The 17070-nt window shown below is 38.8% G+C and overlaps 1 protein-coding gene across 1 annotated transcript; it reads left to right on the forward strand.

Annotated features, from left to right (window-relative positions):
- The first annotated feature begins 1822 nt into the window (after positions 1 to 1822).
- Positions 1823 to 2768, forward strand: LOC103239917 (olfactory receptor 1Q1). The gene is given in 2 exon segments (XM_008006361.3): positions 1823 to 1897; positions 1899 to 2768. Coding segments are annotated over 2 exon segments (945 nt in total).
- Positions 2769 to 17070: the final 14302 nt, after the last annotated feature.

The raw sequence follows: 17070 nt of genomic DNA on the forward strand, positions 1-17070 counted from the left end.
ATTAGCCCTTTGTCAGATGAGTAGATTGCAAAAATTTTCTCCCATTCTGTAGGTTGCCTGCTCACTCTGATGGTAGTTGCTTTTGCTGTGCAGAAGCTCTTTAGTTTAATGAGATCCCATTTGTCAATTTTGGCTTTTGCTGCCGTTGCTTTTGGTGTTTTAGACATGAAGTCTTTGCCCATGTCTGTGTCCTGAATGGTACTACCTAGGTTTTCTTCTAGGGTTTTTATGGTATTAGGTCTAACATTTAAGTCTCTAATCCATCTTGAATTAATTTTCGTATGAGTAAGGAAAGGATCCAGTTTCAGCTTTCTACTTATGGCTAACCAATTTTCCCAGCACCATTTATTAAATAGGGAATCCTTTCCCCATTTCTTGTTTCTCTCAGGTTTGTCAAAGATCAGATGGCTGTAGATGTGTGGTATTATTTCTGAGGACTCTGTTCTATTCCATTGGTCTATATCTCTGTTTTGGTACCAGTACCATGCTGTTTTGGTGACTGTAGCCTTGTAGTATAGTTTGAAGTCAGGTAGCATGATGCCTCCAGCTTTGTTCTTTTGACTTAGGATTGTCTTGGCAATGCGGGCTCTTTTTTGGTTCCATATGAACTTTAAAACAGTTTTTTCCAATTCTGTGAAGAAACTCATTGGTAGCTTGATGGGTATCTTGTTGCAATAAACTTTTATGCTGGAAAGTCTCTTATAATCACCTGTATTACTTTTCACAATAACAAATAAAAGTTTTTTTTATTTCTTATGACCACAAAATTTTCTTAAAATAATTATGCAAAATCATCTACATTGAGTTATTATCACAGTTATTACTAGTTCAAATAACTGACCAAACTATGTAATTGCTAGCTTCAATAACATTAAGTTGCCAATGTTCACCTATTTTGATCTACAAAAATGGTACTTTCATATGGTAATATATCACAAACTTTGAAAATAATTCTTATATCTAAACAATAAGATTTTAATTAAAGGCATCTAGTAGGAGATTTTTTACTTCATATATCTAAAAATGAGTATTACTTATTGCTAAAATCAGTCAAAATCAACATCAATTATATTACCATTTAGGTTTCATTTGTTACATGAGAAACAAGATTATGCATTAGGTGACATCTTAAATATAAGACAAGTTTAGAAAAGAGAAATGTGGAAATTGAGGATCTAGAAAATTATTTTCCTAAAACCATTATCTTTTTACTGAGAAGTCTCTGGATATCAGCCACAGTATGTGTCCCCCAAAGTGAAAATTGCTGAACCAAATGACCTCTGATCTCCCTTTCAGCAGGCAGATTCCTTGGTTATATAACTCATCAACAGGTCTTATTATCATGAATAAGACGGCTTGGTTTTAATCTGGAGAGTCATGTTATATAGTGGTTAATAGTATAATCTTTGGCACCAGATAAATGTGACTTAAATTCATATTTTGCTCTTTATGAATTTAAACTTTCCGTCCCTGTTTTAAAATTTATAAAAGTGAAATAATAATAGTAGTAGTAGTAATAATAGCCTCATAGAGTTGATTTAAATATGATAACACAGAAAAGTCCCTGGTTTAAGGTAAATGTTCTGGAAATGTTAGCTATGGGGATATTAGGTAGGTGCAAAAGTAATTGTGGTTTTTAGCCAAATTTTTAATAATGATGATGTTAATGAAAAATCCATATTATTTTGGAAAAGTCATAAGCACTTAATCCCTTTATTAGCACCATGTTTATTTTACACTGGGGCACAACAGTTACTAACTAAACAGCCTGCCCGTATATCCAAGTCTATCGAAATAATTATTTTTGTTCTTATGGCAACAGATGGACAATAGCAACTGGACAAGTGTGTCCCATTTTGTTCTCTTGGGCATTTCCACCCACCCAGAAGAGCGAATCCCCACTCTTCCTTGTTTTTTCACTCATGTACACAATCAACATTTCTGGCAACTTGGCCATCATCACACTGATTCTCTCTGCTCCACGCCTCCACATCCCTATGTACATCTTCCTCAGTAATTTGGCCTTGACAGACATCTGCTTCACTTCCACCATGGTCCCCAAGATGCTGCAGAGTATTTTCTCCCCTACAAAGGTAATTTCCTACACAGGCTGTTTAGCCCAAACTTATTTCTTCATTTGCTTCACAGTCATGGAAAACTTCATCCTGGCTGTGAGGGCCTATGACAGGTACATCGCCATCTGCAACCCTTTCCACTACCCTATGATCCTGACTAGGATGCTGTGTGTGAAGATGGTGGTGATGTGCCATACCCTCTCCCACCTTCATGCACTGCTGCACACCTTTTTCATGGGCTGACTAATCTTCTGTGCAGATAAGAGAATCCCTCACTTCTTCTGTGACCTCTATGCTCTGATGAAGATCTCCTACACCAGCACCTACCTCAACACCCTGATGATTCACACAGAAGGTGCTGTTGTAATCAGTGGAGCTCTGGCCTTCATTACTGCCTCCTATGCCTGCATCATTTTGGTGGTCCTCTGGATCCCCTCAGCCAAGGGCAAGTGGAAAGCCTTTTCTACCTGTGGCTCCCACCTCACTGTGGTAGCCATATTCTATGGCACCCTCAGTTGGGTCTACTTCCGGCCCCTTTCCAGCTATTCAGTGACCAAGGGTCGCATTGTAACAGTTGTGTACACAGTGGTGACTCCCATGCTGAACCCCTTCATCTACAGCCTGAGGAATGGGGATGTCAAGGGAGCCTTCATGAAATGGATGAGCAGAATGCAGACATTTTTCTTCAGATAAAACCCCAAACGCAGTTCAGAGGTTTACCTATGATTCTGGAGAAATAATGTTGTGCCTCACAGATCTGCTTTCTTTAGAACTTTCTGTGTGTGAAGAAATATCTAAGTTAGCTATATATCATGTATTTTCTCATTGGATATTACCCACAGAAATCTATTAAATCCAAAGTACATTTAAAAAAAAGAACCACCATGTACTTAGTGTGAAACACAAGCATTTCTTTAACTATAATTAACAGTGTTCTCTGCAACTAAACACTAGGGTTGTAACTCTCAGAGTTCTTACATGTAGGCAATAGAAACTGATTCTGGCTTATGCATGCAGGAAATGAGTTTCTTGAAAAGATACGTGGAGTTCATGCATTTCCAAGGCTAGGGAACTACACTCAAGAAAAATGACAAGAATAATAAAGGTCATATCATCAGAACTGCAGTGAAAATCAAATCTCAGAACCAGTCTGATGAGGACACTACTATTGCCAGCAAACTGTATTCACTGCAGCTTGTACCTCCTCCTATACTACCTGCAGTAGTCACTGGGCATAGTTCTTGGAGGTCTATAAACTACTTATTACCACATCCAGAAAGAACTGTCCACTTCTTATTCTTTTCACTACTACATCTAGATTCAAAATAACGTGTTGCATCTGACTGGTCAAGAATTTTGTCACCAACATATCCCCTAGCTGCCAGGAAAACTGGGAGAGCAATATTGGTGCTTTTATTTTCTATAAGTTTATAGAAGTCAGGTGAAATGGGGTAACTACTCCAATATAAGAAGAGGAACATAATGATAATGTCTACTCTTTGGAGTCAGAAATTATAGATGCTCCACAATGAAGCACTGTGATGCTTGCCAATTTGCATTTTTCTTAACCTGCTTTACCTGCACTATTCAGGGATAAATCGAACTCCTTTTGCCTCAGCATGTTCCTGATCTCTTCTGTAGTTGATATGTGGGACTGGTCTAATAGTGGGTGAAAATTGTCTTCTGACCAATTGATACTGGGCATGAAGAACAGGTTCAAGCACCAAGAGTCTGTTAAAATGTTGATTCCTCAATATTATTAAAAGATCATACTGCCCAAAGAAATTTATAGATTCAATGCTATTCCTATGAAACTACCAATGACATTTGTCACATATTTAGAAAAAACTATTCTAAAATTCACATGGAACCAAAAAGGAGCCCAAATGGCCAAAGCAATCCTAAGCAACAAGGACAAAGCCAGAAGCATCACGCTATCAAAATTCAAACTCTACTACAACCAAAACAGCATGGTACTGGTACCAAAACAGACACACAGAGCAAAGGAACAAAATAGAGAACCCAGAAGTAAACAACTACAATGTGATCTTTGACAAAGTCAACAATAACAGGCAATGGGGAAAAGACGCCCTGTTCAACAAATGGTGCTGGGCTAGCTGGCTAACCATATGCAGAAGACTGAAACTGGATCCCTACTTTTCACCATATACAAAAATTAACTCAAGATGGATTAAAGATTTAAATGTAATACCTGCAATTATAAGAACCCTAGGAAAACACTTTGGAAACACCATCCTGAACATGGGACTTGGGAAATAATTTATGACTAAGTCCTCAAAAGCAATTGCAATAAAAACAAAAACTGACTATTAGAACCTAATTAAACTAAAGATCTATGCACAGCAAAAGCAACTATCAACAGAGTAAACAGACAACCTATAATATGGGAGAAAATATTCAAAAACTATTCAAATCCATAAAGAGCTTAAACAATTCAACAAATAAAAAACAACCCCACTTAAAAGCAGGCAAAAGATATGTACAGATATGTCTCAAAAGAAGAAATACAAGCAGGCAGCAAATATATGGAAAAGCACTCATCATCACTAAACATCAGAGAAATGCAAATCAAAACCACAGTGAGATACCATATCACACCAGTCAGAATGGATATCATTTAAAAGTCAAAAAATGGCCGGGTGCAGTGGCTCATGCCTGTAATCCTAGCACTTTGGGAGACTGAGGCAGATGGGTCATCTGAGGTCAGGAGTTTGAGACCAGCCTGCCAACATGGGGAAACTCCATTTCTACTAAAAATATAAAAATTAGCCTGGTGTGGTGGCAGGTGCCTGTAATCCCAGCTACTCAGGAGGCTGAAGCAGGAGAATCACTTGAAGCCAGGGGGCAAGTTTGCACTGAGCCGAGATCATACCACTGCACTCCAGCCTGGGTGACAGAGCAAGACTCCATCTCAAAATAAATAAATAAAAGTTAAAAAAAAAAAAAAAAAAAGGTAACTGGTGCTGGTGGAGTTGCAGAGGAAAGCAATGCTTATACAACGCTGGTGGGAATATAAATTAATTCAGCCATGGTGAAAAGTGGTGTGGGAGTTTCTCAAAAAACTTAAAACAGAAGTACCATTCAACCCAGCAATCCCTATTGTTGAATATATACCCAAAGGAATAGAAATCATTCTACCATAAAGACACACACCCATTTATGTTCATCACAGAACTATTCACAATAGCAAAGACATGGAATCAACCTAGATGCCGATTAACAGTGAACTGGTATATATCCACTATGGAATACTATGTAGCTATTAAAAAGAATGAAATCATTTCCTTTGCAGCAACATGGATGGAGCTGGGGGTCATTATTCTAAACAAATTAATGCAGAAAAAGAAAACCAAATACAGCATGCTCTCACTTGTAAGTGGGAGCTAAACATTGAATACACAGGAACACGGAGTAGGAAAAAAAATAGAGACTGGGACAAACTTGAGGTTGAAGTGTGGAAGGTGGGTTGAAAAACTAGCTGTTTGGTACTATGCTCATTAGGTATGAAATAATCTGCACACCAAGCCCTCATGACACGCAATTTACCCATGTGACAAACCTGCACATATACCCCCCTGAACCTAAAATAAATAAAATAAAGTGTTGATTGTTCAGTCTTATGGGTGAAGGATCAAATGGAAAATGTGAGAGGGGCACCCCAGGACATGGGTCAGAGTTGCAAGTGCTGACTAATTTAGCCCACCTGTTTAGATAAACTTTCTCTTGTAGGATATGAGTGGTTATGACACTGAGTTGAGATGGAGCTAACATTGTGGCATTTTTTTGTAACATGATAGAAGGATTTCATAGAGCCTGTATATAAGTCTTAGTCAAAATTTGTACCACTGAAGTAGACTTGAGAAGTCACATTCCCTAAGTTTTCGTCGCACCAGTAGAATAAATTCTTCCAAGGTAAAGGGAGCCCTGGCACTTATAAAATGATAACAAAGAATTAATACCAACTTTTGATTAGTTAACTCTGGTTCTTCACACTTGGCAGAAAAAAAAAAACTTTTTTTATACTTTAAGTTCGAGGGAATATGTGTGCAACATGCAGGTTTCTTACATAGGCATACATGGGCCATGTTGGTTTGCTTGTCATTTACATTAGGTGTAATGTCATTTACATTAGGTGTTTCTCTTAATGCTATCCCTCCTCTAGTCCCTCAACCCCACAACAGGCCCCAGTGTGTGATGTTCCCTGCCCAGTGTCCATGTGTTCTCATTGTTCAATTCCCACTTATAAGTGAGAACACGCAGTGTTTGGTTTTCTGTCCTTGTGATAGTTTGCTGAGAATGATGGTTTCCAGCTTCATCCATGTCCCTGCAAAGGACATGAACTCATCATTTTTATGGCTACATAGTATTCCATGGTGTATATGTGCCACATTTCCTTAATCCATTCTATCATTGATGGACATTTGGGTTGGTTCCAAGTCTTTGCTATTCTGAATAGTGCCTCAGTAAACATACATGTGCCTGTGTCTTTATAGTAGAATGATTTATAATCCTTTGGGTATATACCAAGAGATGGGATCACTGGGTCAAATGGTATTACTGGTTCTAGATCCTTGAGGAATTGCCACACTGACTTCCACAATGGTTGAACTAATTTGCACTCCCACCAACAGTGTTAAAGCATTCCTATTTCTCCACATCCTCTCCAGCACCTGTTATTTCCTGACTTTTTTATTAATTCAATTTTTTTAAAAACGTACATGCCAATGTTTTTATTTTTTATTTTTTATTTATTTATTTATTTTCATTATACCTTAAGTTCTAGAGTACATGTGCACAACGTGCAGGTTTGTTACATAGGCATACTTGTGCCATGTTGGTGTGCTGCACCCATTAACTCGTCATTTACATTAGGTATATCTCCTAATGCTGTCCCTCCTCCGCGCCCCCCACAATAGGACCTGGTGTGTGATGTTTCCCTTCCTGTATCCAAGGGATCTCATTGTTCAATTCCCACCTATGAGTGAGAACATGTGGCATTTGGTTTTCTGTTCTTGTGATAGTTTGCTGAGAATGATGGTTTCTGGCTGCATCCATGTCCCTACAAAGGACATGAACTCATCCTTTTTTATGGTTGCAGAGTATTCCGTGGTGTATATGTGCCACATTTTCTGAATCCAATCTGTCACTGATGGACATTTGGGTTGAGTCCAAGTCTTTGCTATTGTGAATAGTGCTGCAATAAACATACGTGTGCATGTGTCTTTATAGCAGAATGATTTATAATCCTTTGGGTATATACCCAGTAATGGGATGACTGGGTTGAATGGTATTTCTAGTTCTTGATCCTTGAGGAATGGCCACACTGTCTCCCACAGTGGTTAAACTAATTTACACTCCCATCAACAGTGTAAAACAGTGTAAAAGTATTCCTATTTCTCCACATCCTCTCCAGCATCTGGTATTTCATTCTCTTTGAAGCAATTGTGAATGGAAGTTCATTCCTGATTTGGCTCTCTGTTTGTCTGTTACTGGTGTATAAGAATGCTTGTGATTTTTGCACATTAATTTTGTATCCTGAGACTTTGCTGAAGTTGCTTATCAGCTTAAGGAGATTTTGGACTGAGATGATAGGGTTTTCTAAATATGCAATCCTGTCATCTGCAAACAGGGACAATTTGACTTCCTCTTTTCCTAATTGAATACCCTTGATTTCTTTCTCTTGCCTGATTGCCCTAGCCAGAACTTCCAACACTATGTTGAATAGAAGTGGTGAGAGAGGGCATTCTTGTCTTGTGCCACTTTTCAAAGGGAATGCTTCCAGTTTTTGCCCATTCAGTATAATATTGCCTGTGAGTTTGTCATAAACATCTCTTATTACTTTGAGGTACATTCCATCAATACATAGTTTATTGACAGTTTTTGGCATGAAGGGCTGTTGAATTTTGTCAAAGGTCTTTTCTCCATCTATTGAGATAATCATGTGTGTTTTGTCATTGGTTCTGTTTATGTGATGGATTACATTCATTGACTTGTGTATGTTGAACCAGCCTTGCATCCCAAGGATGCAGCCGCCTTGATCGTGGTGGACAGGTTTTCTGATGTGCTGCTGGATTCAGTTTGCCAGTATTTTATTGAGGATTTTTGCATTGATGTCCATAAGGGATATTGGTCTAAAATTCTCTTTTGTGTGTGTGTGTCTCCGTCAGGCTTTCGTATCAGGATGATGCTGGCCTCATAAAATGATTTAGGGAGGATTCCCTTTTTTACTATTGGTTGGAATAGTTTCAGAAGGAATGGCACCAGCTCCTCTTTGTACCTCTGGTAGAAGTTGGCTGTGAATTCATCTAGTCCTGGGCTCCTTTTTGGTTGGTAGGCTACTAATTACTACCTCAATTTCAGAACTTGTTATTAGTCTACTCAGGAATTCTAATTCTTCCTGGTTTATTCTTGGGAGTGTGTATGTGTCCAGGAATTTATCCATTTCATCTAGATTTTCTAGTTTATTTGCATAGAGGTGTTTATAGCATTCTCTGACGGTTGTTTGTATTTCTGTGGGGTCAGTGGTGATATCCCCTTTATCATTTTTTATTGCGTCTATTTGATTCTTCTCTCTTTTCTTCTTTATTAGTCTTGCTAGCAGTCTATCAACTTTGTTGATCTTTTCAAACAAACAGCTCCTAGATTCATTGATTTTTTGAAGGGTTTTTTGTGCCTCTGTCTCCTTCAGTTCTGCTCTGATCTTAGTTATTTCTTGCCTTCTGCTAGCTTTTGAATGTGTTTGCTCTTGCTTCTCTAGTTTCTTTAATTGTGATGTTAGGGTGTTGATTTTAGATCTTTCCTGCTTTCTCTTGTGGGCATTTAGTGCTATACATTTCCCTCTACACACTGCTTTAAATATGTCCCAGAGATTCTGGTATGTTATGTCTTTTTTCTCATTGGTTTCAAAGAACATCTTTATTTCTGCCTTCATTTCGTTATTTACCCAGTAGACATTCAGGAGCAGGTTGCTCAGTTTTCATGTAGTTGTGTGGTTTTGATTGAGTTTCTTACTCCTGAGTTCTAATTTGATGGCACTGTGGTCTAAGAGACAGTTTGTTGTGATTTCTATTCTTTTACATTTGCTAAAGAGTGCTTAATTTCCAATTATGTGGTCAAGTTTAGAATAAGTGCGATGCGGTGCTGAGAAGAATGTATGTTCTGTTGATTTGTGGTGGAGAGTTCTGTAGATATCTATTAGGTCCACTTGGTGCAGAGCTGAGTTCAAGTCCTGGATATCTTTGTTAGTCTTCTGTCTCGTTGATCTGTCTAACACTGACAGTGGGGTATTAGAGTCTCCCATAATTATTGTGTGGGAGTCTAAGTCTCTTCATAGGTCTCTAAGGACTTGCTGTATGAATCTGGGTGCTGCCTTATTGCATGCATATATATTTAGGATAGTTAACTCTTCTTGTTGAATTGATCCCTTTACCATTATGTAATGGCCTTGTCTCTTTTGAACTTTGTTGGTTTAAAGTCTTTTTTATCAGAGACTAGGATTGCAACCCCTGGGGTTTTTTTGTTTGTTTGTTTCTTTTGTTTTTTTGGGTTTTTTTTTTTTTTTTTTTTTTTTTTTTGCTTCCCATTTGTTGGTAGATCTTCCTCCATCCTTTTCAGCCTATGTGTGTCTGTGCACATGAGATGGGTCTCCATGAATACAGCACACTGATAGGTCTTGACTCTTTATCCAATTTGCTAGTCTGTGTCTTTTAATTGGGGCATTTAGCTCATTTACATTTAAGGTTAATATTGTTATGTGTGAATTTGATCCTGTCATTATGATGTTAGCTGGTTATGCTGCCCATTAATTGATGCAGTTTCTTCACAGCATTGATGGTCGTTACAATTTGGCATGTTTTTGCAGTGGCTGATACCAGTTGTTCCTTTCCATGTTCAGTGCTTCCTTCAGGAGGTTGTAAGGCAGGCCTGGTGGTGACAAAATCTCTCAGCATTTGTTTGTCTGTAAAGGATTTCATTTCTCCTTCATTTATGAAGCTTAGTTTGGGTGCATATGGAATTCTAGGTTGAAAATTCTTTTCTTTAAGAAAGTTGAATATTGGCCCCTACTCTCTTCTGGCTTGTAGGGTTTCTGCAGAGAGATTCACTGTTAGTCTGATGGGCTTCCCTTTGTGGGTAATCTGACCTTTCTCTCTCACTTCCCTAAACATTTTTAAATTCATTTCAACCTTGGTGAATCTGACAATTATGTGTCTTGGGATTGCTGTTCTTGAGGAGTATCTTTGTGGTGTTCTCTTTATTTCCTGAATTTGAAGGTTGACCTGCCTTGCTAGGTTAGGGAAGTTCTCTTGGATAATATCCTGAAGAGTGTTTTCCAACTTGGTTCCATTCTCCCCATCACTTTTAGGTACACCAATCAAATGTAGATTTGGTCTTTTCACATAGTCCCATATTTCTTGGAGGCGTTGTTCATTTCCTTTTACTCTTTTTTCTCTAATCTTGTCTTCTCAGTTTATTTCATTAATTTGATCTTCAATCACTGATGTCCTTTCTTCCACTTGATTGAATTAGCTATTGAAACTTGTGCATGCATCACGAAGTTGTCGTGCTATGGTTTTCAGCTCCATCAGGTCACTTATGTTCTTCTCTATGCTGTTTATTCTAGTTAGCTATTGATCTAACCTTTTTTCAAGGTTTTTAGCGTCCTTGTGATGGGTTAGAACATGCTCCTTTAGCTCAGAGAAGTTTGTTATTACCAACCTTCTGAAGCCTACTTCTGTCATCTTGTCAAACTCATTCTCCATCCAGTTTTGTTCCCTTGCTGGCAAGGAGCTGTGATCCTTTGGAGGAGAAGAGGCACTCTGGTGTTTGGAATTTTCAACTTTTCTTCTCTGGTTTCTCCCCATCTTTGTGGTTTTATCTAACTTTGGTCTTTGGTGTTGGTGACCTACAGATGGGGTTTTGGTGTAGATGTCCTTTTTGTTGATGTTGATGCTATCCCTGTTGGTTAGTTTTCCTTCTACCACTCACACCCCTCAGCTGCAGGTCTGCTGAAGTTTGCTGGAGTGGAGGTCCACTCCAGACCCTGTTTGCCTGGGTGTCACCAGTGCAAGCTGCAGAACAGCAAATATTGCAGAACAGTAAATATTGCTGCCTGTTCCTTCCTCTGGAAGCTTCATCCCAGAGGGGCACCTGCCTGTATGAGGTGTCTGTCAGCCCCTACTGGGAGGTGTCTCCCAGTCAGGCTACACGGGGTCAGGAACCCTCTTGAGGAGGCAGTCTGTCTGTTCTCAGAGCTTGAACACCACGCTGGGAGAACCACTGCTCTTTATTGTATATTTTCAAAAGCTGGAAGAGAGGATTTTTTAATATCTCCAACACCAAGAAATGATGAATGTTTGAGGTGATGAATATATTATTTATCCTGATTTGATCATAATATATCATGTACATGTATCAAGATATCACACTGTACTCCATATATACATACAACTATTATGTGTCAATCAAAATAATAATTTCTAAAATAAAATAAACATAAACACCAAAAAAAAGTTTAAAGATGCCTGGATTTCTGATGCCATGGAGTGCCTCTGTGGCCCTGGACTGACCAACTGCAAACTTTTTGAATATAAAATATAAATAAACTACTAATAAAATACAAAAGGAAACCAAAAAAGAATGTCTCACGAAAGAGAAAATATATACAAAGAGATAGAAATTATAAAAAGGAACCAAATGGAAATCTTCAAAAATCCACCCACACAAAATAAAATAAACTGTTACAGCTAATAAATGAATAGAGCTAATAAACCAGCAAAGTTTCGGTATAAAACATGAACATGAATAATCAACTGTATTTCTGTATACTAGCAATGAATAACCTTCAAAAGAAATAAAATTTAATTTACAATAGTATCAAAAAGAATGAAACAGGAAAAAATTCAGCCATGGATATGCAAAAAATTCAGCCATGGATATTCAGTTTTGTATGCTGAAAACTGAAAAACATTGCTGAAATGAATTTAAAAGACCTAAATAAATAGAAAGACATCCATGAAATGGACTGGAGGACTTAATATTCTTAAAAAGGCAATAATCCATAAATTGATCTACAGATTCAATGCAATTCCTCTAAAAAGCCTTATTGACTATTTTGTAGAAATGGAAAAGCCAATCCTGAAATTCACATGAAATTGCCAGAAACAATGAGTAGCCAAAACTATCTGGAAAAAAAAATGAGCAAATTTGTAGAATCCACACTTTCCTAGTTCCAAAATTTTTGCAAAGTTAGAGTCATAAAATGCCAAGACCAGCTCGATCATGGAGACCCTAACCCAGTGGCGCTAGAGGAATTAGAGACACACACACAGAAATATCGTGTGTGGAGTGGGAAATCAAGGGTCTCACAACCTTCAGAGCTGAGAGCCTCAAACAGAGATTTACCCACCACATATTTATTGACAGCAAGCCAGTGATAAACATTGTTTCTATAGATTATAGATTAACTAAAAGTATTCCTTACAGGAAACAAATTGATGGGCCAAAACAAAGGGATGGGCATAAACAAAAGGATGGGTCTGGCTAGTTATCTGCAGCAGGAGCATGTCCTTAAGGCACAGGTCATTCATGCTGTTGTTTGTGGTTTAAGAATGTCTTTAAGTGGTTATCCGCCCTGGGTGAGCCAGGTGTTCCTTGCCCTCATTCTGGTAAACCCACAACCTTCCAGCATGGGTGTCATGGCCATCATGAATATGTCATAGTGCTGCAGAGATTTTGTTTATGGCCAGTTTTGGGGCCAGTTTATGGTCAGATTTGGGGACCTGTTCCCAACATGTCCCCCTTGTTTGTATTGCAAAACGATAAAAGCAAAGGCATCTTTGTCACAGTGAGCTACTTCTCACAGGAGTTGGGATCTGTATCTGCAGACTATGCAAAGACAGACAACACAGATTAAAAGCACAATAATCATTGAAATCACAGAGCTTCCAAGTGTTTTTATCCATTTTAATGGGTTACTAGCTGCTAATCTGTCAGCAGCTCCTTCAAGCACTCCAGTTCCTGGCATTAAGGTCAGGTGTGCCTGGGATGCTTTAAATATTTGTTCTTTTAATTTTGCAATATCCAAAGACAAGTTTGTAGAGTATCCTTCTAGATTTTTTTTATTCTTTCTCAAATTTTAATCTGATTAAGAGCTGTTAATAGTTTCCACAAATCCTTATGTTTAGCTCCTAGAGCAGGCCATATCATTTGAGGTTGATGTATCACTATACTACCATGTTTCCAGATAATAGGAACTCTTGCTCTACTTCTTACCATTTCTACCATCTGACAATTTTGTTCAGATCAGCTGAACATAGAGTGACCATGGCACACAGACTGAGAGTTGTAATTCAAGCTAAACATCCCCTTAGGGGACCAATCAATAATGATTCCATAGGAATTGTTGCGCAGCAACTCTGCCTGTTCTGCAAAGCAATCTTCCTAAACAAGTATGTTCATTTTTTCTATCTGGGTCCAATCCTGTTTACAAATAGGTTTTTAAGGGTGTTATACCTTAATTGTAGGAACACATTCATTATGATAAATACTGAGACCAGAAAGCATGTGTAACTGTGTCATATAGTGATTACATCCAGGCATTATTGCCAGCCAAGATCGATAAATATGCCCAATCAGTATAATTGTTCTCTCTGTCAGCCCTTGTTGAAAGAATACTCATGGCAATGGTGATCACCACTATCATAGCTACCAGTAAGTTACTCATTGTGACTGGTTGTCCCGCTTTCCTCAGGTTTTCTTCCTCCATCTGCAACAGTTTCTTGATCTGCCCCCCCAGCAGGTGACTGTTCGATGGGTGTTGCTCATGACAGTTGGGGTCCTCCTCAGCATCAGTCTTGACATGGCTGCAACCGGGGAGTTCTCAGGATCCTCCTGGAATCTCTTTCTCAGCATCTGGCTCATGATAAGGTTTCAGGTATCTCGATGGTATCCAAATCAGCTGTTGATTTGGTCCTGGAGAAACACAAGTATAACCTCTACCCCAAATTATTATTTAACCTATTTCCCAACTTTCTGTTATCAGATCTCTCCACCAAACCAGTTTTTCTGCTTCTGTCTTTGCAGTTGGTTTCTGTAGATGCTGTTCAGCTGCTGTTGACATCTGGTCTTTAGGCAGGCTCAAAAAATTTAAAGTTAATATTGCTAGATTCAATTGTATATGGGGTGACCCATAATCCCTATTTCCCCACTTTTTGCTTTTGCAATTGCTGTTTCAGGGAGAGATTCATTCTTTCTACTATGGCCTGTCCTTGAGAATTATATGGGATTCCAGTAATGTGTTTAATATTCCATGTAGAGAAAAATGTAGCTAGAGCTTGGCTAGTATAGCCTGGGGCATTATCTGTTTTAATAGAAGCTGGAATGCCCATCACCACAAAACACTGAATCACATTAGTAAGCATATTAAAAGCAGTCAATACCTCAATTACAGCTACAAACTCTACTTTTTGAGCTGAAGTATAGGGCGTCTGGAACACTTTACTTTTTGAGTCAGAATAAGAAGCTTTACCGTTACTAGACCCATCTGTAAAAACATTTTCAGGACCTTCAGTTGGTTTAAATTTAGTTATTTTAGGGAGAATCCAATTAGTTAATTTCAAAAATTGAAACAGTTTCATTTTAGAAAAATGATTATCAAGAATTGTTCAGTAACTAAGTCCTCTAAAGCCTCCAGTTTCTCTTTACTCAGCAGCCATTGTTCTATCCAAATTGGCTTACCTGTTAACCATTTTAAAGGTATAGGTTCTGGAGGCTTAACAATGGCCACCATCAAAAATGATATCCTAAACCTTGGCAGGAACTTTGTCTTTCTGCTTGAAGCAGTTCCTTCAAACCTTGCAAATTTTTTCCTAGTCCCATACCAGGGACATACCCCATTTCATGCATCATATGTTGACTTTGAGGGCTATAGAATTGCTTTGGAATTAGAACTTGTGCTCCCCATTGTTGTAATAAAGCTCTTCCTCATAAATTTATAGGTACAGAAGTTATAATTAGTTCAATAGTCCCAGGTTGTCCTTCAGGCCCTTCACAATGCAAAATATAACTACTGTGATATACTGCAGGGGCTTTACCAACTCCAACTGTGTTAAATTGAATTGGCCACACAGACAGCCAGTGCTGTAGAGAAATGATTGAAGTATCCACTCCTGTATCTACCAAACCTTTACATTTCTTTCCCTGAATAGTTCTTTCACAGGTAGGATGTTTATCAGTAATTTGATTCACCCAATAAGCTGTTTTGCCTTGTTTGTGCTTCCAAATCTTCCTGTTCATTTAATTTCACTTTTCCCCATTTCCACATATGGCACAATCAGGAGCTGTGCTATGCACTCTTCTGGCTCTGCTTTCTGGGGAACAGAATTAGATACAAAAATTTGAATTTCCCCATTGTAATCTGAATCAATGACTCCTGTTTGTACTTGTACACCCTTTTAAATTTAAACTAGACCTTCCTAGAAGTAATCCTATCATCCCAGCTGGCAAGGGTCCACAGATTCCTGTTGGAACTTTTTGCAGGCGTTCCCTAGGCAAAAGTCTCACAGCTTTTGTGTAGCATAAATCTACTGTGGCACTACCAGCTGTGGTAGCAGACAGACATTGTACAGGGGTGAGGGAATGGCCTGAGCCTGAAATGCCCTGGTTTGGAACAGGGCATGGGACAGGCCCTCATGGCATTTCCTGAAATTAGGCTCCCATCGTTATCAAATTTAGAGTGACACTGATTAGCCTAATGTTTTCCTTTTTTAAATTTTGGACATATTTCAGGCTCAGCAGTTTTCTTTTTTCCCTATCTGGCGGCCTGCCTCGCTGACTTTTTCTACATTCTTTTTTAGTATGTTTTTTCCTTTAGTATGTTTAGTTTGCTTTGTTTTTTAAAACAAGCTCCAGGAAATGGAGTATTTCCTTTATCCACTCTCAGTCCTGCCATTGCCTGGGCTAGCAGAGTAGCCTTATGCACATTACCTCCGATATCATCACAGGCCTTGATATAGTCAACTAAATGTGCTTTCCTGAATTTAAAAGGAAAAGGCTCAAATGTAGCTATATTTCCCTGTTGATCTGAGGGGTGTATTCTAACAGGCAACTGTCAAACCTCTAAATAACCCTCTCTTCTAACTTGCTGAATTCCTGCCTGAATAGAACTCAGAGCAGTTTTTCGAGGTGCTGCTCGATCAGTCACTGGGGCAACTACTTTTCGCCCAGGGTCCTCCAGAAAAGAAAAATCTGGGGGGTCAGGCCATTCTTTTTTCTTCAAAATAAGGAGTGGGTACAGAAGGGTAAGGATGAACTTCTTCCCCCTTTGCCGCTTTAGCTTTAGCTGGTAAACAAACCTGCTCTGTCACCTGTTCTGTTACTTCATTATACTCTCCTTTTTTCCTTATCATTAGTGTGAAAAGGTTCCAAGGTGGAATGAACCAGAGCCCACACTTGTCCCATTGTTACTCTGATGCTTCCAAGTTCCCCTTATTCATCACAGGGATTGCTTTAAGAGTACTCCGGTGTCCTCCAGCTTAGTTCCACGTTCTTCAACTGTCGCTCCACCGACACTTCAACCTGGATTCGAGCCTACACGTTGGGTGCCGCTTGCTGAGACCAGCTCGGTCATGGAGACCCTAACCCAGTGGCGCTAGAGGAATTAAAGACACACACACAGAAATATCATGTGTGGAGTGGGAAATCAGGGGTCTCACAGCCCTCAGAGCTGAGAGCCTCAAACAGAGATTTACCCACATATTTACTGATAGCAAGCCAGCGATAAACATTGTTTCTATAGATTATAGATTAACTAAAAGTATTCCTTACAGGAAACAAATTGATGGGCCAAAACGATGGGTCTGGCTAGTTATCTGCAGCAGGAACATGTCCTTAAGGCACAGATCACTCATGCTATTGTCTGTGGTTTAAGAACGTCTTTAAGCAGTGTTCCGCCCTGGGTGGGCCAGGTGTTCCTTGC

Source organism: Chlorocebus sabaeus, chromosome 12, assembly GCF_047675955.1.
Source record: "Chlorocebus sabaeus isolate Y175 chromosome 12, mChlSab1.0.hap1, whole genome shotgun sequence".
Lineage (NCBI taxonomy): Eukaryota > Metazoa > Chordata > Mammalia > Primates > Cercopithecidae > Chlorocebus > Chlorocebus sabaeus.